This window comes from Bombyx mandarina, chromosome 11 (assembly GCF_030267445.1).
Source record: "Bombyx mandarina strain Sakado chromosome 11, ASM3026744v2".
NCBI classification, from domain to species: Eukaryota; Metazoa; Arthropoda; class Insecta; order Lepidoptera; family Bombycidae; genus Bombyx; species Bombyx mandarina.
Window position 1 is genome coordinate 3590006 of NC_143218.1, and position 24849 is coordinate 3614854.

Consider the following 24849-nt stretch of genomic DNA (forward strand, 5'->3'; position numbering starts at 1 on the left):
ATCCGTTTGCTTCCTGTGGTGAGGGCACGGGTGGCGGAGAGGCTGAGCTACCCTGGCATCCCACGACATCGTCAAGGATCACACGCATCCTGGCCATCTCCTCCCGTACCCGAGCACTCTCCGCACGGAGCTCCGCGTTTTCCACCTGCACGGAAGTGTATAGTTCCTGCAGTTGCTCCATTTGCAACCGCAGGCTAATCACTTCGTCCGTGCTTGTGTGCTTTAGGAGATCATCCAATCGTGTCTCCACGGCGGTGGCCACGCGGTTCAGGGCTTGCTCATATGTGCCCTTCAATGAGCCCGATTTGGTCGCCACCGCGGAGATAATCTCCTTCGAGACTAGGAATGTCCCTCGTGGATCCGTAGCCTCCATTTCTTTGGCGAGGGAGCGGGATAGTCGCTCAACCTCCCCTTACCTCACATGGGCTGCATCTCTACGGCGGGAGGCACTGGTCCGCACCAGGATGGTGACAACCGGTTCGCCGTAAGTCACCGTCAAATTCCGTGTAGGTCCGCATCCTTTGGGGGGTAACGCCGCAGCATTCGCCAGCCCTTCCTGCGACTGCGAGGAACTTGGCAGGTGCGGGTTCAACCTCCGAGGACTCGGAGGGAGCAGGAGCCGCCGGTCGTTTGACCGACATCCGCTTCCTTCGAGCTCTCGGGTCAGCCTGGTTACGACTGACGAATCGTCCGGCGCTGTCGTGGACGAACAGTGGCGACTCCCGACCGCTCGACGCGCAGCCCCTTGCGGAACTTTGGGTCGAGCGCAGTGAGAGGGCGCTGTCACAGCGCTCGGGGTGCACGAGTGGGACCCTCTCCCTTTCGCGGCTCGTGCTGCCGCCACCTTCCTCTCGGCAATTGTCGCCCAGAGGATCCCGTGATCCGCCACCTACGAACGCGCCCGGTGGAAGTCCAGCATCTCCCTCGCAGACGAGACGCAATGATTGCGTGCTACGGGTCCCGTCCAGATCTCGGGATAGTTACAACGGCTGCCCCAACCCTTCAAACCGAAACGCATTACTGCTTCATGGCAGAAACAGGCAGGGTGCTGGTACCTACCCGTGCGGACTCACAAGAGGTCCTACCACCAATAATTACGCAAATTATAATTTTGCAGGTTTGTTAGCTACATACGATGCATGCATCGCTCAAAAATATCGACATTATATGATTTAAATAATATAATCTTATTTTATTAAATCAAGTATGTAGATACTTCAAGATACTTGGTCCGTTTTTAAAAATACTAATGGTTCATACTCTATTAATCTAGTATATGTAGTCTAATCTAAGTCAATCAATTCCGTAATTTATCAAATGGACTTTTTGGCGGGAACGCGAGGAGTGAAGTTGTGTGATTTATTTTATTTTGTCTATTTAGTGTTTCTTCAGGTTTAAATGTGTACTAATGGTGGTTTATTAACTGTCTAATATCTGTGAAAGTGCACCAATGTGAGAAAATGAAACAAAGCCGCTGGACGTAACTTCTCGGGATCCTCCAAAAAGTCCACTGAAAAAATCTTAGTAAATGACCACCATTTTAATGAGATTATATTTCATCCCATATCATCTCATTTAATTTCATCCCAGCTGATTAATGTCTCAAATTAATCATCTTCATTTCATTTCACTCCATAATATCATTTTTCATAAAAATTATGAATATAAATTAAAATAAGACATGACTTAAAGATCTCCGCTACCAGGTCATAAAATCCTTTAAAAAAATTTATCAAATGTCAGGCAAAAACCGGAAGATAATTATATAGAATGAAGAAAAACGTTAGATACGGTACAATTGTTAAAGAAATCCTCAGAAAAATATCTATTTTAATACCGTTTTGAGACTAATTTAATATCGTTTCGATTTACTCGATACCTTAAATCGGTTTGTGGCGTTTAAGAACGCATCTTTTTATGATGCGTAAGCCGGAACGCACGAGAGGTGGGAAAAAGAATATAGTCTGTGACACTCAGAAAATATATAGAACAGACAAGACTGTATGGCCTTAAATCTCCTTGCCTTTCCTAACAAGGAAAACTTGTACCAAAAGAAAAAGTCTGTGACACGGGACCTTTTTACCGCCGAAAATTTAAAACGTAAAAAATAATTTATGATGTGTTTAATAAATAATGTAATATAATTACTTAGAATTGTTTATGCCGCTACAACAATAAAATTTATATTGTTTCAACTGTGGTGTTAATTATATAAAACATGACTTTACGGCGAAATAAAGAAGGGACTCTATATGAACTCCCTCAAGTTATTACCGATTTCATTTGACATACGCTTACAGTACTTAATAGGCAGTACGGTAATAGGTATCAAGCTATGCTATAGAGCTGCTATTTAGTATTTAGTATTAGGCACTAAGAGAAAATAAATTCATAGATGTCATGCATGTGTGATAAGATAACAGATAATTTAAAAATGCATCTAACAGATCGAAAAAGACCTTATATTTGTGAAGTGTGTGATAAACGTTTTACAGAATATAGCAATTTAAAAATACATCGCAGAAAACATACAGAAGGAAAACCTTACGTATGTGAAGTATGTCAAAAGAGATTTTTCGATGCGAATAATTTAAAAACGCATTTATTAACACATACCGGAGAGAAACCTCATATTTGCGAAATGTGCAATAAGAGTTTTATACACACGGGCGATTTAAAAAGACATTTAAGAACACATACTGGAGAAAGACCTTATGTGTGTGAAGTTTGTGATAAAAGATTTTCAGATGCAAGTAATTTGAAAAGACACTTTAGAACGCATACCGGAGAAAAATCTTATGTTTGTGAAGTTTGTGATAAAAGTTTTGCGTGTAGGAGTACCTTGGAGAGACATCAAAGAACTCATACCGGAGAAAAACCTTTTAATTGTGAGATGTGTGATAAAACTTTTGCTCACACCGGTGAACTTAAAAGACATGTTAGGACACATACCGGGGAAAAGCCTTATTGTTGTGAGCTTTGCGATAAAAGCTTTGCACGGAAAAATACCTTGGATGTACACCTACGAACGCATACTGATGAAAAACCATATGTTTGTGAAGTGTGCGATAAGAGACTTGCGTTTGCTAGTAATTTGAAAACCCATTTAAGGACCCACACCGGCGAAAAACCTTATTCTTGTGAAGTGTGTGATAAAGGCTTTGCCCACACAGGTGACTTAAAAAGACATATGATAACACATACCAGAGAAAAGCCTTATGGTTGTAAACAATGTGATAAAAGTTTTACAAACCAGAGTGCCTTAGACAGACATCTGAGAATACATACTGCAGAAAAATCTTATGTTTGTGAAGTGTGCGATAAGATATTTTTAGATCCTAGCGATTTGAAAAAGCATTTAAGGACACATAACAAAGAAAAACCTTATGTTTGTAAAGTTTGCGATAAGAAGTTTTCCGTTGCTCGATATCTTAAAACGCATTTAAGGATACACACCAGAGAAAAACTGTATATTTGTGAAGTGTGCGATAAAAAATTCTCTGTTGGTCGTTACTTGAAGATGCACCAAAGAACGCATAGCGGAGAAATACCATTTGTATGCGAAGTTGTGATGTCTGTAGGTACCAATAACCACTGAACGCCAGATAGGCGGTATCTGTCTGCCCATCCAAGGCCATAAAAATTCACACAAATATTTAACAAATAAATAGTATAAAAACTATTAACAGAGACAATTCTGAAAAGAAGTTGTGCTTACACTTAACTTGGTGAATGAGAAAGAAGTGAAACTTCTTTTACGGTGTGTAGTATTGTGGTTTTCTTCATTGTTCATCCTTAAAATCAAATTTCTCTTGTAATAGGAAGAGCTGTGTATAAGAGAAATGACTTTTTTTTTTTTTATTGCCTTTGTCGGCAGACGATCAAAGGCCCACCTGATGGTAAGTGGTCACCGTCGATCATGGACGTCAGCAATGCCAGGGACAGAGCCAAGCCGCTGCCTACCATAACGACCTAGCTTGCTTTATCCTTTCCTTTCACAAGACGTTCCGACTGTTTTCTCAATCTCGCTCTTCCTAAATTGTATCTTTTCGCCCTACTGAATCTGTCACAAGTTAAATTTTGACAAATGCCTAAAAAAGTTTCATTTTGAAAAAACATATTATTAATATGTTTGTTTTTTTTTTTTATTGTCTTTGTAAGCAGACGGGCATACGGCCCACCTGATGGTGAGTGGTTACCGTCGCCCATGGACTTCAGCAATGCCAGGGGCAGAGCCAAGCCGCTGCCTACCGCTTAATACTCTCCACAAGCCTCGTTTGAAGAAGGACATGTCATATCGCTCGGGAAACACAGTGGAGGGGAGCTCATTCCATAGCCGGATGGTACGTGGCAAAAAAGATCTCTGGAAACGCACTGTGGATGACCGCAGTGGCTCCAGGTAGTATGGATGAACTCTACTCTGGTGGCGGGCGGTGCGATGGTAAAAACGAGATGCTGGTATCATCTCGAATAATTCCTCAGAGCACTCCCCATGGAACATACGGTAAAATTAAAATTGACTTAAATTTCAAAAAGTTTCTTCATCACTGTGAATAGGTTAATAGTCTCTTATCAATTTCTGCCAGTCTTAGATATTGTTCAATACAAGTGAACATATTATATTGTGACAATAATGCATCTTGAATATGTATTACGAAAAAAATGAATGAATTTAAAAGAACATTACAAGCATTGTTTTATTTATCTACTTCAGATTTCAAATAATGTAATGCATTGTCACCGTCCTCGCCGAAACCGTCGGTTGTGACGGAAGGGCTCGACGAGTAAATTAACCCACAGACACAGCCCACTGAATTTCTCGCCGGATCTCAGTGGGTCGCGTTTCCGATCCGGTGGTAGATTCTGCGAAGCACTGCTCTTGCTAGGGCCTCAAAATGCTCTGCATCAGGGCTCACCAATTAGTTTCGCCGTTTTAAGAAATGAAATGACCATCGCGGTCCGCGCGATAATTTGTCTATACATATAAATCAAATTGGAGTGTCTGTTTGTAATATCGAAATTACCGATATTTTGCTACACACGAATACGGTACATACACCAAAAAAATTTTTTTTTACGATGTTTTGTCTAACTGTCTGTCTGTTTGTTCCGGCTGATCTCTGGAACGGCTGTACCGATTTTGACGAGACTTTCACTGATAGGTAGCTGATTATGAGTAACTTCGGCAACTTTTTTTTTAGACCAGCTTAGCCCAATGTTGCAAAAACTAGACCAAGGTGGTCACGACCCTCAGTAATGAGGAAGCGACGAAGAAGAAAGCCCTAGCATATATATTCATATGCATGTAGTAAAAAGTAGTTATTTCAATATCACAAACAGACACTCCAATTTTATTCATATGTATAGACGAAGTTCATCTTTGAAAATGCTGCTTCACAAATATACATACGTTGACCCAAACAAAAGTAAGAAGTTTCAAAGCTTATTATTGTTCTGAATTTTACTACCACACGCATTTCATACCCGATCCTGAGAATCGAATGGTAAATTGTCGACGTCGCCCTAAACACGTCTTTACGGATCCTCCCGATCCATTAACGGTGCTTTTAGGTACCACAAGCACCGGTCACCGTTCTCGTCGAACCCGTCGCTTGCGACGAAGGACTCGACGAGTAAATTAACCCATAGACACAGCCCACTGAGTTTCTCGCCGGATCATCTCAGTGGGTCGCGTTTCCGATCCGGTGGTAGATTCTGCGAAGCACGGCTCTTGCTAGGGCCAGTGTTAGCATCACTCCGGTTTGAGCCCCGTGAGCTCATCTACACGTCAAGGAGAAGCTGAGATAGCCTCTCAAGGCTATCTACCTATCAGCATAGGTAGGAAAAAAAAGACAGGCGAGTTATCTTAAATACAGCCCCAGGACAATACTTCTATGTAAGCCACTGCTGGACAAATGCCTTTCTTCGTTTCTTGCCAGTCACCCTTCACAAATATTCTGCAAAGAACCAGTCTACTCCAGCGACCGTCAGTTCTATGTCATACTCATATGACGTATATTGAACTGAGTCGTCGTGGCCTAAAGGATAAGACGTCCGGTGCGTTCATACTTGGCGCTGCACCGGCGTTCGAATCCCGCAGGCGCGTACAAATTTTCCAATGAAATACGTACCGGTAAAATGGGGCGATTAGGGATTGAGAGGCGAATCGGGAAAAAACCGGGAAAATCTTTCGACGCTCAATATAAGTTTTATATTCGTTGCAAAATCTTCCATTTTTTGTAGTTTAATAGTAGAATGTTGAAAGTTCACGAAACAACTCTGAATATGCATGATAATAGCTGCTGACTTATAAAAAATCGCGTTGCAAACTCAACTTCCTGTGGTGGTAATTATTTTAGTGCTAGAAACTTTGCTCTCTTTTATTTATTTGATAATAATAGAAGACGACTATGATTTATAAACGTTATTTAGTGTTTGAACCAGCATATATATTAAAGGTAAGTCTCAGTTGTTATTGGTTTTAATGTATTTGATTAAATAAAAATACATGTAAAAATCTGTTGTTTTTGGGGATATTGGGGACGTCTTAGGTATAAATAACAACGAAAAAGGGGTCAATTGGGATGAGAATACGTGAAATGGAAACGACCTAAGTATAAATAGGTACAGGTTTGTAGGGTTGTCTATGTAGTTATAACAATATTTTTTAAATTTGTTGGTAAAAATCTGGTTTATTCGAAGCGAAATTGGGAATAAGTCTTTAGTTGAAATAGATAAGCAATTTAATATAAGTAAGTCAATTTTGCAGAGACATGTAACAAGATCAATGAAATCTCAAGGTGGACAAAAATGTCTAAGTAATACATAATAAAATATTTAATATTCGTTCAGAGTGGGGGTATTCATCTGATTAATCCATGGAATAACCGACACACCTAATCTCTTAACCCAGATAGAAATATCAGCCCCTAAGTACTTACCAAGAACGGAGAAATATAAACCGTTTCTAAGAAAGCCTACTATATATTATTATGTATAAATAAAAATATATATATATATATATTTTGTTGTTAATGCACTGTCGATTGCACCTATAATTGAGGTGATGTCTGCCATGTACTTTTGTCAGTTTTTCAATTTTTTTCATTGATGATCACTTTGTTGGTGCAACTAAATAAATAAATTAATTAAAACTATATATAAAAATAAAGTAGTGCCAACCCTAGCAAATTTCTCATTTCGTCCCAATTAACCGCAATTTTCGGGTAAATAGGGATTACACCTATTTTTGCATTTTTTGCTTAAACTGGAATGCTAGTTGCTTAATTTTAAATTAGACAACAAAGATGCCGCCAAGACTCAATCATTTTGATCCTGATATAGCATTATATACATCAACAACTACCTTAAAATTCCTCATAAAGTTGGAATTTGTCCCTAGTCGCCCCATTTTACGGTACTTAACAAATGTTCACGATTGACTTCGACGGTGAAGGATTAAGATCGTTTAATAAAAATCAAACCCGCAAATTATAATTTGCGTAATCACTGGTAGTAGGACGTCTTGTGAGTTCGCGCGGGTAGATGCCGCCTTCCTGCCTATTTCTGCCGTGAAGCAGTAACGCGTTTCGGTTTGAAGGACAGGGCAGCCGCTGTACTGTTAAAAGTGAGACCTTACAACTCATGCCTCAAGGTGGGTGGCATTACGTTGTAGACGTCTATGGGCTCCGGTAATACTTAACACCAGGTGGGCCGTAAGCTCGTCCAACCATCTAAAGCAATAAAAAAAACTACCGTTCCGACTTGGTGACTCCAATGCTATGTTGTTGACAAGTTCTTTGTCGAATAACCACATTCCTGATTTTATGCTTAAAATACGAGATAGTTTTTTTTTGATACCAATTGCCAGTGTCCCTCGTCGGAAGTGCAGGCGAGCTTACGGGACTCCGCTACCTAACATTGACCCCAGCAAGGGCAATGCTTCGTTGAATACACCATGGGATCGTAATCGCGGCCTACTGACAAACCCGGTCAGTAACTCAGCGGATTGTGTTTTGTTAGGTTGTAGGCTAGGTTTCACGTCGAACCCTTGTCATTAGTCGTGTTCGAAGAGGTGACCGGCGCTTGATGAGACCAAATCACCGAGAATGGATCGAGAGGATCCGATATGAAGTGTTTCTGAGGGCTTTTTTCCGAGGGGTTATTCTATATTCGCCGAGCCAGTAGGTGAGCTCACGGGGCTCAAACCTGACGATGTTACTAACACGAATTTTAGCAAGAGCCGTGCTTCGCAGAATCTACCACCGGATCGGAAACGCGACCGACTAAGAAAATCCGGCGAGAAATTCAGTGGGCTGTGTCTATGGCTTAGTTGACTCGTCGAGCCCTTGACCTTGCCACGATGACCGGTGCTTGAGGTACCTAAAAGCACCGTTAATGGATTCTAAGACGACGGCGACTAATGACCATTCTATGATTCTGTAGCAAACATGATTCTCGCATACTAGTGTTTAGTGTTGAAATGAAACAATATTCGAATTATAGGCTTTTATTTGGCGAATTAAATAATATAAATCGATTAGCTGTTACTCGCAACTTCACCCGAACACTGTAGTACCTATTAAAGATTTTTTTCTATTGCATTACAATAAAATTTCTATTAAAATCTCTCTTGGGACACTTTTTTTGGTTCCCACGTGTCGTTGTCTATGCTCGCTGACGTCACCGGAGTTGTATTATTGCTCGCCTGTAACAAAGTTCAATTTTTTTTTATATTATATTATTGTATTATTATGTTAATTATATTCTATTATATTAATAAATATTATATTATCTATATATTAATACGTGAAGCAAAAACTTTGTATCCCTTTTTACGAAATTGCGTGGACGGAGGAGTATGAAATTTTCCACACTTATAGAGAATAGCGACCCGCCCTCGCTTCGCTTCGGAAACATTAAAATACACATGAAAACAAAAAAAAAATTTTTTTAAAAAGTAGCCTATGTTCATCAGGGACAATGTCGGCTTCTAATGGCAAAATAATTTTTCAAATCGGTCCAGTAGTTTCGGAGCCTATTCGAAACAAACAAACAAACAAATCTTTCCTCTTTATAATATTAGTATAGAGTATAGATATAGAGAAGAAGTGCACAATGCTAATCTTTTTTAAAATAATGCATAAAATATACATTAAATCAATAAAGAAAACATTACACACACTAGATACCATGTATTTGACGCACACACGCATGCATACTATTTATTGTCAAACTTTTGTTCTTGACGTCTGTGGTCAAATTGAGAATAGATTAATTAATATTGATTGTCTTTATTAATACTTTTTATAGTGTAGTTTTTTTTTACTTTTTGGCGGGAACGCGAGGAGTGAAGTTGTGTGATTTGTTTTATTTTGTCTATTTAGTGTTCTTCAGGTTTAAATGTGTAATAACGGTGGTTTATTAACTGTTTAATATCTGTGAAAGTGCACAAATGTGGGAAAATGAAACAAAGACGCTGGACGCAACTTCTCGGGATCCTCCAAAAAGTCCACTGAAAAAATCTTAGTAAATGACCACCATTTTACTAAGATTATATTTCATTCCATATCATCTCATTTCATTTAATTTCATCCCAGTTGATTAACGTTTCAAATTAATCATTTTCATTTCATTTCACTCCATATTAACATTTTCATAAAAATAAGAATATAAATTAAAATAAGACATGACTTAAAGGTCTTAGTTACCAGGTCATAAAATCACTTAAAAAAAAAAGTGTAGTTTTGGCGAAATTTGTGATTACAGAAGTATAAAATACAATCATAATAGTGTACAAACTTACAATTCCAATTAATTATAGTCGAATTTCAACTACTGCGAGATCTCTAGTAATAATAATTATATTAATCAAAAAGGATTTTTTATGTAGATGTCTCCTGTAGATGACAGTAGCATATTGACTATCCTATATTTTATTTTAATGAAGGATTTTGTAAATTTTCCGAAACCACAAATTGATAAAATTTAATCAATTTGTCTTAAACAAATAGACTTGTATGTTTTATTAAGTTTTTCATTTTCTGTGGTTATGTACACAATAATTCAATGCCTTAACTTTAACACCATATAAGTTTATGGGCATCCGCAACAAGATGTCGCTAGTTTCCATAATTTTTTTTTTCTTAAATGATTACAGGTTCAGACTGCTTCCAATCCTGACGGTTGTCTTAGTTATATTACTGTTTTTTTTAAACCTAAAATACCGGACCGTTTTAACAGAACGCACCTTCTTCCGGTTCCTCTTCGGCCAGGGCTGCTTGTGGTGGTAGCAGTCGATGTGCGTCCTCAGTCCGCAGAGTTGCTTGAATTTTTTCCCGCAAAGATTACAGTCGAATTTCTTGAGATTCATATGCACCTGTTTTGAGAAATCGCGGGGAATATGACGAAAGATCTTGATATCCTTTTTTATCCACCTAGTATTAAGTGGTTACTGGTACCCATGGACATCTACAACGTAAATGCCACCCACCTTGAGGCATGAGTTGTAAGGTCTCACTTTTAACAGTACAGCGGCTGCCCTGAAGTGCCCTGTCCTTCAAACCGAAACGCGTTACTGATTTACGGATGAAATAGGTAGGGTACCTACCCGCGCGAACTCACAACACGTCCGTCGAAGTCAATCGTGAACATTTGTTAAGTACGTATTTCATTGGAAAATTGGTACCCGCCTGCGGGATTTGAACGCCGGTGCAGCGCCAAATATGAACGTACCGGACGTCTTATCCTTTAGGCCACGACCGCCTCTCACCGCATGGACTTCTGAAGTGAAGCAGTAATGCGTTGCGGCTTGAAGGGTGGGGTAGCCATTGTAACTATACTTGAGACCTTAGAACTCATGTCTCAAAGTGGGTGGCGCATTTACATTGTAGATGTCCATGGGCTCCAGTAACCACTTAACACCAGGTGGGCTGTGAGCTCGTCTACCCATCTAAGCAATAAAAAATAAAAGTATTGCAGTAACTTAGCTGGGCCATTAGCGTTGATGATGTCTTTGAGCGTCTGTGACTATCTGAAGTGCCATATGACTCTATGGTCTATGATCTATGAGGTCAAGTAAAAAAAACAATATATATGTTGGCGCACTGTCATTATTGAGTAATTAAAATTACCTTCCTAAAGCTACCCTACGCCTATTGTACAAATGTATCTGATTTTTTTGATTGTTTTTTGAATGTAAATTGTGTTTTGGTGTGCAATAAAGTGTATTCTCTCTCTCTCTCTCTCTCTCTCTCTCTACCCACCCTCATTATTCTACTATCAATACGAATGACTATTGTCGCAAAAAACATTCAGACTCGAGCAGCCGACTGAGGCGGAGCTCTGTTTTTATCGTTGTACACTCGAGATGCAATAAATGGAATTCGAATACCAAGCGAATAAAGAGCTTTTACTGTACATACAGGTCGCTTATAACCTATAGACCTAGCGAATGCGTTTTAACAAATAATACTCACGGAATCCCGATGCCTGATCATGTTCGCGTAGACGGTGAACCGTCTGCCGCATATCGCGCAGGAGTGCAGCGGCCTGGTGGCGTGCACCCTCTCGTGTATGACGAGCCGGGAGCGCCGCGGGAAGCGCTTGCCGCACTCGCCGCACTCAAACGAGCTCGAGTTGTGAGCGTCGTAATGATCTTTCAGCAACGACATGCACTGAATTTTTTTTTTGCTTAGATGGGTAGACGAGCTCACAGCCCACCTGATATTAAGTGGTTACTGGAGCCCATAGACATCTACAACGTAAATGCACCACCCACCTTGAGATATAAGTTCTAAGGTCTCAGTATAGTTACAACGGCTGCCCCACCCTTCAAACCGAAACGCATTACTGCTTCACGGCAGAAATAAGCAGGGTGGTGGTACCTACTCGCGCGGACTCTCAAGAGGTCCTACCACCAGTTTGAACCACCATTGTTAAGTGGTTACCAGAGCCCACTTAACACCAGCCAGATGGTCAATTCTAGTAAGAGAAGCACTTGGTGGTAGCCTGTACCATGCGGTCCATGCCACCCATGATTGAACACAATGGAAGAACGTCACATGTGGTCGCGACCCTCAACCGTGAGAAAGCGATATAGAAGAAGAAAGAGGCCATGGACATCACGTTGCGATTGTGGTCAGCTGCCTTGAGACTGCGTAGATAATATAATGACTTGTCATATCGGAGCGCGGGGTTATGTACAGGGGGTTGAACCTTCTACTTAATTCTCGCACCGAGCGGACTCTCCGGACACGTCGGATCAGGTGGCCCAAGATGGTAGAGGATCGCCCCAGAGGTCAACGTCAGGGTTATGATTCCTACCCGTGTAGGCTCACAAGAGATATAGGTTTACATATAGTTTTAAGCTTTTTTTTTGTGATAATTGAATTATGATTTCCAATTAACAGTTAAGATTTTAGTGTGTTTACAGAAAAAAACTTATCGATTGTATGTGACGTGTCACGACGTAAATACGACCGCAGCCTAGAGGCGTAAATAATTCAACCTCACCCTGAACATCTGACCGCATATTTCGCACATGCACTGGCTGTCTTCGGTGAAGAATTTCGTTCTATTCTTGCCCGGGTGCAGCTTTCTGAAGTGTCTATCGTAGCGTCGAGCGTTGGGCAGTTCCATGTCGCACTGGAATATGATACAAGGGTTCCGGTTTGGATCTGGACGGGAGACTCATTATCCGAATCCGAATCAAGACGCCTTCCCATTAGGGACTGGGGGCCGTGCTGACCTGTTCACAAGGTATCGGTCCCTCGGGGGCTTGTGATGCGCCGGCCTCTTGTGGTCCGAAGCTTTCTTGTGCACCCTCCGCCTTATGGAAGTGTCGAGGCTGCAAAGCAAGAAAAAAAAAAAAACAAAATCATACACCGCCATCGGTACCACGACCTTTCAGCCGAAGCTAATTGTTTTATTTATGTGAAATTGTTACTTGTGCACTACTTTTGGCATTGCTGAAGTCCATAGGCGACGGTAACCACTCACCATCAGGTGGGCCGTATGCTCATCTGCCTACAAAGGCGAAAAAAAAACTCTAGTTTCGTCTCAAGCCTCTAATCTCAAACCACCTCAGCTATTTAACTACACAATATCATACTCACGATTTATTGTGTTTAGTTGACAGTGACATGTGAGTGTCTAGTGCGTGCTCTGATACAAATACAATGTTACACTCCTCACAGGCCGGTCCGTCTTTTGGCACCTGTCAAATAATTGTTTGGTACCGCGTCAAATAATATTTGGCTCCCGTGTCCAATAATACTTGGGTCCCCCTCCAATAATACTTGGGTCCCCTCCAATAATATTTGGCTTCTGGTTACGCAAAATCGGTTACACTGGTGGTAGGACCTCTTTGTGAGTCCGCACGGGTAAGTACCACCGCCCTGCCTATTTCTGCCGTGAAGCAGTAATGCGTTTCGGTTTGAAGGGTGGGGGTAGCCGTTGTAACTATACTAAGACCTTAGAACTTATATCTCAAGGTGGGTGGCGCATTTACGTTGTAGATGTATATGGGCTCCAGTAACCACTTAACACCAGGTGGGCTGTGAGCTCGTCCACCCAACTAAGCAATAAAAAAAATAAAAAATCGAATCTATCAGTTAATAATTCGCTACATCGTCAGGCAATAATTGCCAAAATCAGAACATTAACCATCAAACAAAACCAAAAGTCCACTGAACTCTAAGTAAATATAACCACAATAATTTTACTGAGACGTTATTTTTAAACCATGCCATCTAGTTAGATAAGATGTTCCATCACAATCAATGACAAGCCTGAAATAAATATAATTCTTCTCATTTCGTATTTAATAATCGAATATTTTTATAAACTCGAAACTGGCAACACTGGCGCGGGACAAAGCGAATTGCCATAGTTAAAAACAAGCTGAACTCACCGTTTTGCTGTGGAATTTGTGTTTGAAGTTCGTGTGCAAGACCAGACCCTTCTTGCTGACGAAGGAGTGTCCGCAGAGGGCGCACACTATGTCGGAGGGGTGCTTCGTCCGCAAGTGACTCATGTACGACGTGTTTTCCTGGGGACCACTCTTTTTTGACGTGATAGCTGCACGCTCGAAAAAGTGTCATGTTCCGCCCGAGACTGAGCGTGCGAGCGATAGATAGGCACGATCGGCCCGAGCGTTGGCTTGTGACACATTTATCTCTCTTCTCGCGTGACGTCAGAGCTAGCAGTTCGAATAGTTCCGCTACAGACGTTATCGTGTAACACTATCGTCCGTAAGCCGAGTTCACAGATAGCCAATTTAATTATTAAAATATAATTTTAACCCGACCTGTATACATGGATGTTTTACTTATCCTATCTAATCGCTGGTAGTCTCAAGGGGTTATTCTAGCTTTTTTTTATTGCCTTTGTAGGCAGACGAGCATACGGCCCATCTGATGGTGAGTGGTTACCGTCGCCCATGGACTTCAGCAATGCCAAGGGCAGAGCCAAGCCGCTGCCTACGCGCGGACGGGTAGGTGAGCTCACGGGCTCAACCTGAGAGAATTTGCTAACACTGGAAAGATGCATGTATGATTGCAAGTCCGTAGGTATGTCAAAAAATTTAAGTAGTACAATCTATATATTAATACGTGAAGCAAAAACTTTGTATCCCTTTTTACGAAAATTGCGCGGACGGAGGAGTATGAAATTTTCTACGCTTATAGAGAATATAGAGAGGAAGTGCACAATGCTAATATTTTTTTAAAATAATGCATAAAAGATACATTAAATCAATAAAGAAAACATTACACACACTACATACCATGTATTTGACGCACACACGCATGCATACTATTTATTGTCAAACTTTTGTTCTTGACGTCTGTGGTCAAATTGAAAATAGATTAAATATTGTTTGTCTTTGTTAATATTTTTTATAGTGTAGTGTTGGCGAAATTTGTGATTATAGAAGTATAAAATACAATCATAATAGTGTACAAACTTACAATTCCAATTAATTATAGTCGAATTTCGACTACTGCGGGACCTCTACTTAAATATAATCACGTATAATTAAAGATCGCGAAACGTATGTAATAAATAATAGAAATTGATTTATAATTAATTTATGATGTGCCAAGTGTCCTCCGTTACTACTCACTCGAATATCTCTCCGCAGTGTCCGCACGTATACCTTTTGCCGTTGTGATATTTCCGTGTATGTGGGCTGCGGAGCTGGTAAAGAAAACGATCGGTCACTCGGGACAATTGTAAGAGCTGTTTAATAAATAGGGTCACTTGGACTGTTACAAGAACTGTCCAACAAATCGGTCGTTCGGGACTATCACTACGTAGTATAAAACAAAGTCGCTTTCTCTGTCCCTATGTATGCTTAAATCTTTAAAACTACGCAACGGATTTTGATGCGGCTTTTTTAATAGATAGAATGATTGAAGGGGAAGGTTTATATGTATAATAACATCCATTAAATAGTGGAGAAATCAATAATAAATTACAGTTTCCGAAGGGAAGCGAGGGCGGGTCGCTAGTTTAATAATAAATATAGAGGTCACTTGGGGCAATTAGAACTGTTCGACAAATTGGTCACTAGGCACAATTGTGACAGCTGTCTAAAAAATACAGTCACTCGGGACCGTTATGAGAACTGTCCAACAAATCGGTTACTCGGGACAATTGTGAAGTGATCACCTTTTTTTTTATTGCTTAGATGGGTGGACGAGCTCACAGCCCACCTGGTGTAAAGTGGTTACTGGAGCCCATGGACATCTACAACGTAAATGCACCACCCACCTTGAGATATAAGTTCTAAGATCTCAGTACAGTTACAACGGCTGTCCCACCCTTCAAACCGAAACGCATTACTGCTTCACGGCAGAAATAGGCAGAGTGGTGGTACCTACCCGCGCGGACACACAAGAGGTCCTACCACCAGTAAAGTCTAACAGATCTACAGTTGTCTAACCGATCGGTTCATTTGGGATCAGTTCCTTATTACCATCATAATATATTTGTGAAATTTTTAACACAACATTTTTGTTGGCGGCTTAGTACTAGTAGGGGTTATCCTAGCTTCATCTGACGCGTAAGCGAGCTAACGGGGCTGAGCCTAGGAGACTTCGCTAACACTAGCCCTAGCAAGAGCAGTGCTTCGCTGAATCTATTACCGGATCGGAATCGCGAACCCACCGAGAAGATCCGGCGAGAAAATCAAGTTTCAATTACAATATTGTAACGCTGATAAAAGCAACACCATCTATCGGCGAATAGCAGAAGCGAACATCAAAGGAACTAGTAACATCCAGAACGCTCGGGAAGTACAACGCCATCTATTGTAAAAATGGCGGAAACTCATATCGAAAATACTCGACTTGTGAGGAATGTTCTCGATAATTCTAGAGATGTCGTATCGTCTATAAAAGCGTTTCAGGGATGTCACGAAGTTACTCAGTAATCGGAACTAATCGAAGCGAACGGATCACCTGAAGCGAAGCGGCCGAAGTGAATTAAGAAATTTAAAGTATTCATTGAGTGTTTTAAGTGTGAATAGGGTTCAATTGTACTTCGGTAGAGCTTTTATTTATCCCGAGTCCCAGCGCGCAACAATGCGTTAACGATCACACTAAGTTTTAAGTAGCAATGTAATGATATATATTGTTTGACTGACCGCGAACCGGTCACGAAGGGACATCCCCTGCAGATGTACTTCTGCTGGTGCTTCGCCGAGTGATGTTTCAATTCGTATCTTTTCTTCGTTCGAATCTTACAGATCTTGCACTGATAGGAGCCGTACAACTGAAAATGTATAATATATATATATATATATATATCCATATCTGAAACACCGCATAGTAGAGCTATTGGGTACTCAAATAAAAAATAAAAAATATTAGGTAGTACCCAAATTACGTATTTAAAAAAAAAGTTGATATTTTCAGGATTATCCATTCTTTCTAGGACACCCTGTATATATATATATATCGGCGCAACATTACTATTTAGTTAACCAAGACTAATTAAAGTTCACTGTCTCTTTAATATTGACATAGTTTGTTGACTATTGTAAGTCCAACGGGTGTAAACAATTTCTTAAGACGGTGTTCATAGGAGTGACTATTGTCGCACAAGACATTCCGGCTCGAGCAGCCGACCGGAGCGGAGCTCTCTGTTGTTGTTGTACACTTGAAATTCATTAAAAGATTTTTTTTAAAGTATGTTTTTGTTATGATGGTGACATCGCGACACAAGTGAACCTATGGAAGTCTCCGTTGGCTCTGACCTCAGTGTGGTGGACGGCATGACGCTCGTACACTTCCTTGTGCAGGAAGCCCTTGTAGCAGTCCTCGCATTTGTACGGGGAGTTCTTGTAGTTTGAACCCTGTTTGCGTTTCGCGATCTCGTCCAGCTAAAATACATTAATTTCATTCATACGACGAACGTCGCGCATGATGATTGATGATGACTTTTTTTTAATGTCTTAGATGGCTGGATGAGCTCACCTGGTGTTAAGTGGTTACTGGAGCCCATAGAAATCTACGACGTAAATGCGCCATCCGCCTTGAGATATGAGTTTTAAGGTCTCAGTATAGTTACAACGGCTGCCCCGCCCTTCGAACCGAAACGCGTTACTGTTTCACGGCAGAAATAGGCAGGTCGGTGGTACCTTTGGTATTGATGGTTTGCCATCGATTTTGCAATTAAAAAAGTCCTAACGTGACATGACAAGTTTCATTGCATCAATTCATTTCAATGGTAAGCAGCAGCTCGGCTTTGCCCCTGGCATTGCTGACGTCCATGGGCGACGGTAACCACTCACCATCAGGTGGCCCGTGTGCTCTTCTGCCCCCAAAGGCAATAAAATAATAACTTTTAGATATGCACTGGCATTTTGATATTTAGGTACAATCCACATACCTGCTCCTCCTGACTTAGATATTTGATGTCGAACAATGATAGATCTATATAATCTTCATTAGCTATTTTACCGTTGTCATTACTAGATTTAAGATTCACTGCTTCCTTAGTTTTAATATCACGTCTTAAGAGTTTTCTTTTAGCACTTTTCACATTTAACTCTAGTATTTCGACTTGATTATCGCATGCTGTATCTTCCATCGTCATCACATCAGTGTTGGTTTCATTAAAATCATCATCTTCACTGTCATTCGTTTTCATATTATTATCATACTTAATATCATCGACATCTGAATCATTTGCTTTAATATTTATTGCCTCTTCTAGTATGATTTCTTGAATTTCGTTTTTATCATTCTCATCGCATTGTATGCACATATCAGAGTGGTTTGCTTTATACAGCTTTGTACACAGATTGGAGTTTAGATTTCTGGATTCTCTGTCGATCGTTGATACCAATCTGTCTGTCAGCTGGAATTAATCATTAATATGAAATTGGATGTCATCATTATTCTCCTGTCCGCAAGGAGGAAACATGTCGGCGCAACATGTTTCCTCCTTCCATACTCCTCTATCATATACCATTTCTTCGTTCACTCCCTCTTACACATATCGCCTTTCACGCAATCCATCCATTTCTTCTTAGGTCTACTTCTTCCTCTATATCCTTCTACATTTATAGCTAACACTCTCTTACCAACCTCATTTTCATTCCGTCTCATCACATGTCCATACCATCCCAAACGCGCACTTCTCAGTTTCTCTGTCACAGATGCCACTTTCAGACTTCCTCTAACATATTCATTCCGTATTCTATCCATTCTCGTTACTCCGCACATCTTTAGGAAATATGTTGTTAACTGTCGTCGTTGCGGATTAAACTCAAACTGCAGTATAGGAAGCACTTATTTATTCCACACGCACCTTAAAATGTATACATTAACAATCAATTGGTTTTTATCCTTTGAACCTTTTAAAAACGTAAAACACAAATTTTTATCTCATGACATTTTTCCCTCAATCTGACAGCCTGTCTTTCTTTTCTTCCGGACGTCTCCCGTTGTTAATCTGTGTGTGAAAAACCATTCACCACACCACACCCCCACGGAGAAAGATACGCCAGTTGAGAGCCCTTAATCAAAATTGTCACTATACTCTTAATATTACGCATAATTAGGTATACGTGCGAATGTATTACAAGAATAATTGTATAAAACGAAGAATTATAAGTGAAAATTACAGGTAACAAGTAACAAGTACAAGGTAACGATAGGTAACAACAGGTAACAAGATACAAGTAGTTCTTATAAATCAGTAATTTTTTTAAATCTGACACGTCTGCCTGAGCGTGTGGTATAAGGCTCTTTTGTTTTCTCACCTTGAATTTTTATTGGAATTGACAGTGGCCGACTTACTACAGAGAATTATTAGCGGTATACGAAAGTGTTCAACATTTTCGATATATTTTAGAAGTCCAGCATGCCACAATTTTTACCGACCACAAACCACTCTTATATGCTTTCTTACAGAGACGCGAGAAGCTGCCACCTCCTCAGTTAAACCAGTTGTTTTTTATAAGCCAATTCACGACTGACATACAGTATATTAAGGGCGAGGACAATATCGTTGCTGACACAATGTCACGCATCGATATCAACGCCATCGCGCTGGATCAAGATCACGATGCACTCGCGAAGTCTCAGGCTACAGATTCTGAATTGAAAAATCTGTTACAAAATGGCTCTAGCCTGAGCCTAACTAAAATCAGCCCTCCAGAAGTTAATCTGTGTGTGAAAAACCATTCACCACACATCCATCGCAACATTCGCATCTCTGCTGCATGCAATCTCAATGCGGTAATATGAAATTGGATGTAAGATGACTACTTAATTTGTTTTCTTTATTATTAGAGTTAAAAAAAAACCTTTATTGTACTTATAGGCAGACGAGTACATGGCCTGATAGTATTTACCGTCGCCCACGGACGTCAGCAATACCAGGAGCAGAGCCAAGCCACTGCCCACCGTTAAGTACTCCCCACAAACCTTGTTTGAAGAAGGCATATGTAAAAGATTCTTTTGACTGCTGAAGCAATAATATCATATAATATTGTTACGCCGGTAAGAGTAGCGCCATCTATCGTAGAATAGCGGAAACGAATATAAAAAGAACTAGTACGTTCGAGAAGTAAAACGCCATCTATCGTCAGATAGCGGAAACACTTATGGAAGCTACTCGACCTGGCAAGAATGTTCTCGATAATTGTGAGATGTCGTATCAACTGTAAAAGCGTTGCAGAGATAACACGAAGCCAGTTAGTAATCGGATCGCGTGGTAATTCGAGTAAAAACGAAACAGCGAACGGATCACCTGAAGCGATCCGATCATCGGTCTCGTCAAACCCGTCGCTTGCGACGAAGGGGTCGACGAGTAAATTAACTCTCAGACACAGCCTACTGAGTTTCTCGCCGGATCTTCTCAGTGGGTCGCGTTTCCGATCCGGTGGTAGATTCTGCGAAGCACTGCTCTTGCTAGGGTTCGTGTTAGCAAGTCGTCAGGTTTGAGCCCCGCGAGCTCTCCTACTAGTTAAGGTTACGCTGAAATAGCCTTCCTCCACCCTTCGTCATGCGACGGGTTCGACGAGAACGATGACCGGAGCGGCCGTTGTAACTATACTGAGACCTTACAACTCATATCTCAAGGTGGGTGGGTCTATGGGCTCCCGTAACCACTTAACCCGTGAGCCTGTTCACCTAAAATACATCACCTCATTATGTATGTCCAGGAGATTGAGTAGAATATCTTGGGTCCTCGTGGCTTTGGCCTTGAATTTCTCGTAGTTCAATAGCCTATGGGTGCATTCCCAGCATAGATCCTGGGGCAGCTTGTCCATTTCACTATGCTGTAAGTTAATTAGATTAAAACAGATAATCGAATTTGAAGCAAAGAAGATCATGCTCAGAAACCCGGTTTTAAAAGTTTACTTAAGACCAAGAATATCACGATTTAATGCCTCAGTCAAGCTTTGAGACACCAGCTTAAAGTTTAATTTTATTCATCACATATGGATTAAAACACTTTATTAATTAATAAGCATTATGTATATAATATGAGTGCGCACTTAACCCAACACTTGGGAAAAAGACAAGGAGGAAGTTGAGTAAAGACCGAGATAGCTACATTTTATAATGACAGGATATCTCACATTTATTATACTATAAAATCTGTTCCGTCTTTTGAATTTGAACAGACTTTTCATTGGAGCAGAAACATTTAGTATTTACCTCCACAGGTCAGTTTAATTCAGTTGGATTCCTAAGGCTTCTACGCTAGACCTTGTCAGGATTGTGAATGTTCCTAAGTAATAAATAACTTACGATTAAATCAGTTAATTCTTCATAGAGCATTGATAGTTTGTATTTCTTCATATTATACAATTTGACGCCCAGCGCCAAACATATCCGGCAAGCCTGTGATCGAAAAAGTATAATATTTAATTTAAATTGTCTCTTTACATACGAAAACATTATATGTAGCAAACAACCTGCTTGAAAAGTAATGCATGCATAAATGATGACATATCATTAATGGACATTGACTATATGATATGGTAATATAACACTTTGTTTTGCTTTTTTGCAAAAACAGGGATATTACAAAGGAGCTTTAATCAGGTAGGCAGCGGCTTGACTTGGTAGGCAACGGCTTCGCTCTGCCCTTGCTGGCATTGCTGAAGTCTATGGGCTCCAGTAACCACTTAGCACCAAGTGGGGAGTATGCTCGTCTACCTACATGGACAATAAAAATAAAATAAAACTTGAACTTTAGTTTAAAAAAGCGTAATTTTTCGTAAATAAGAACCTATATTCAGATATTATGTAATTGCTGGTGATCTTTATGTAAAGCAAAAATAAGAGCATTTTCTTGTCTGCTGTGTAATGATTATGTGCTTTTGTTATATTTTAAGGCCAATAACCTTCATACGCAAACTTTTAGTTTTTTTATTGCTAAGATGAGTGGATGAGTTCACGGCCCACCAGGTGTGAAGTGATTACCGGAGCCCATAGACATCTACGTAATCACAATTACGTAATCTACGTAAATGCCGCCACTCACCTTGAGACATGAGTTCTAAGGTCTCAGTTTTCACAGTACGACTGCATTACCCTTCATAATGAAATGCATTGCTGTTTCACGGCAGAAATAGGCAGGGTGGTGGTACCTACCCATGGAATTCACTACTGCATTTGATGAGACCTACACTCCACATCCAGTGAACACAGGTTGAAGAAGAACTTGTGTTTATGTGCATTAGTGTTATTAATAAACATGGTACTGGTGGTAGGACCTCTTGGGAGTCCGCACGGGTAGGTACCACCACCCCGCCTATTACTGCCGTGAAGCAGTAATGCGTTTCGGTTTGAAGGGTGGGGCAGCCGTAGTAACTATACTGAGACCTTAGAACTTATATCTCAAGGTGGGTGGCGCATTTATGTTGTAGATGTCTATGGGCTTCAGTAACCACTTAACACCAGGTGGGCTGTGAGCTCGTCCACCCATCTAAGCAATAAAAAAAAATGTATTGAAACTGATTTTTTTTTATTTAACTGGCCCAAATAGAGAAAATTTTTTGTATTACCTCAGAACTTTTTTTTAGGTGAACTGATTATGATGGTTCGTTTTTCATTTGGTCCCATTTAAAATTTAATAAGATTTGACCAGTGCTTTTTGAGTTATTCTTAATAATGCATATTTAATTGAAGTCAACCATGTTGAATTTTTTTATTTATTTAATTTAATAACAATGTCATACAATTTTAGTGGTGGTAGGACCTCTCGTGAGTTCGGATGGGTTGTACCACCGCCCTGCCTATTTCTGCCGTGAAGAAGTAATGCATTTCGGTCTGAAGGGTAGGACAGCCGTTGTAACTATACTGAGATCTTAGAACTTATATCTCAAATTGGGTGACGCATTTACGTTGTAGATGTCTATGGACTTCAGTAACCACTTAGCACCAGGTGGGCTGTGGGCTCGTCCACCCATCCAAGCAAGAAAAAAAAATCTAAGGCAAAATTAATTAAGTCTTGAGTTGTCAGTGATTTTAGTCTAATTTCAATCAATCTAAAAAATAGAGAAATAATTATTTTTCAGTTATTTAATTATAATACTTATTTCATGGGATTTTTTTCTAAATAATGCACTAAATAATAAAATAAAAAAAGATTTTTATCGATCTGTTTATACTCACTGATAATCTTCTAAAATTCTCATTGTTTTTGGCAGCATTCAAATCAGTTCTCTCATTCATTTTGAATTTAGTTAATAAAATCTGATATGATTACAAGTTTTTATTCACATTACTTTTGTGTTCAATTACTGACAACCGCTTTGTGCACTTTTGTATTTTGTACACATTTTGTCGTATGTAGGTACATATGCAATAAAATTATTAATTTTAATTTACGAGATGAGCAATTTCAAAATCTTTGAAATAAACTTTATATAGGTAGTAGTAGGGTTTTTCTCGAAGAGAAAGACAATGGAACTAAGCCATACAGCCAATTCTTAAGTTTAATATTTTCATATATAATTTTATGTTTCAAGGCAGAAAAGCCAATTCTTTAGTATTCTTCATTTATAAATATTTTTTCAAATCCGTGTTTATTTAGTTTTTTCTTTTTTTTCTTTTTATTTTTTTCAATATGTTTCGGTTGGGAGTTGTCGCAATTGTGTTTCTTGAAAAATCTGAGTAAAAAGTCAAAATTAGTGTTTTCCATTATAAGTCTCCGAAAGTAGATTTAATGTATTCATATACTGGTATAAAACTTGCAGGGCACTTAAGCAATTCTTGAAGAGATGGCGGCATGCTATCATTATAAACCTCTTGCAGCTTATCGATAAATAGGATGCGATGAATGTTAAAAGCCGGACATGTGAAAAAAATATGTTCTAAATAAACTTTATTTAATGCGATATGTCATACAAGAAACTAAATAAACAAGTTTGATCTGTTTACAAAGTCTGTTATATACTGTCAGTCCGTATGGCCATATACTTAGACCAAATTTCTTTAATAAAAACACATACCATCTACACCACTTAGATCTTCGCTAGAAGTAATAGTGTTCTGTGACTTAGGTACTACAAACACATAATGCCTACAATTTACTATTTAAAACAAGTTTTGTTCAGTCCATCACTTTACACATATCATTAAGATATTTTGTTTACCAATTTTTTTTATTCCAGCTAAGATTTAAAAAAGTCTTGAACTTGGATTTGACAGTAAAACTCGAATTTGCCATTTTAGAAGGATTGGAAAATATATAAGACTTGGCTTCGGCCCTATTGAAATTTTTATTTCACGAAGAAATTATTATAGGACTTGGCTTCGGCCTTAATATTTTTTTTAATTCAGGATATAATATAAATCGTATAAGACCTGGCTTTGGCTTTTTTGAAAATTTATTTCAAAAACTATATAGAACAGACAAGACTGTATGGGCTTAGATCCCCTTGTCTTTCCTAATAAGGAAAAATTGTACCGAAAAAAAGTCTATGGTATGTACCGTAATACCGGCCACTGACATGCGCGCAAATATTCGTACATTGTACCATAGATTATACACTTAATATATTAGAGACATTGTACGAATGTTTGCGCGCATGTGAAGGGCCGTCAAACAATCATTCGCAAACCTAGCGGCTGTGCAAATGGGTTCGCATACTCAATTTGCGAACCCGTTTGCGCTTCCTCCTACACTTGTTTACGAATGTCTCACGAATTTCTCCTCCTTTTTAATTCGTCAATAGAACATTGAAGAGAAAAAGAGTTTTTAATTCTTTCCCAGACATCATTAACAGCCATGCTGTTTTTATGGGATTTCTTTTGATGAAGATACGCTACACAGTAGACGTCACGAACTATGAAAATGGCGATACGTCCGTTACCT

General features: G+C 39.6%; 2 protein-coding genes across 2 annotated transcripts; one reads left to right on the plus strand and one right to left on the minus strand.

The window, feature by feature from the left end:
• The first annotated feature begins 2292 nt into the window (after positions 1–2292).
• Positions 2293–4686, plus strand: LOC114244422 (uncharacterized). Its single transcript, XM_028176231.2, has one exon. The coding sequence runs from the start codon at positions 2396–2398 to the stop codon at positions 3596–3598; it is 1203 nt and encodes a 400-aa protein (XP_028032032.2). The 5' UTR covers positions 2293–2395; the 3' UTR covers positions 3599–4686.
• Positions 4687–8493: 3807 nt separating this feature from the next.
• Positions 8494–23435, minus strand: LOC114244417 (uncharacterized). Its single transcript, XM_089731408.1, has 14 exons — positions 23145–23435; positions 21273–21365; positions 20663–20797; positions 17896–18366; positions 17261–17386; positions 16649–16776; positions 15125–15198; positions 13913–14079; positions 13116–13216; positions 12749–12847; positions 12514–12645; positions 11478–11675; positions 10250–10378; positions 8494–8707 (listed from the first exon to the last, which is right to left on the minus strand). The coding sequence occupies exons 1-12, from the start codon at positions 23202–23204 to the stop codon at positions 11660–11662; spliced, it is 1602 nt and encodes a 533-aa protein (XP_089587534.1). The 5' UTR covers positions 23205–23435; the 3' UTR covers positions 8494–8707; positions 10250–10378; positions 11478–11659.
• Between the last annotated feature and the right edge of the window lie 1414 nt (positions 23436–24849).

Bases quoted from the DNA above. Each gene is read 5' to 3' on its own strand.
- LOC114244422 (XM_028176231.2), top strand. From the start codon at position 2,396: ATGTCATGCATGTGTGATAAGATAACAGATAATTTAAAAATGCATCTA.
- LOC114244417 (XM_089731408.1), bottom strand. From the start codon at position 23,204: ATGAATGAGAGAACTGATTTGAATGCTGCCAAAAACAATGAGAATTTT. The intron at 12,848-13,115 runs GTGAGTATGATA...CTTGCTTTGCAG, and splicing joins TCAACTAAACACAATAAATC to CCTCGACACTTCCATAAGGC. The intron at 12,646-12,748 runs GTCAGCACGGCC...ATCATATTCCAG, and splicing joins GACCGATACCTTGTGAACAG to TGCGACATGGAACTGCCCAA.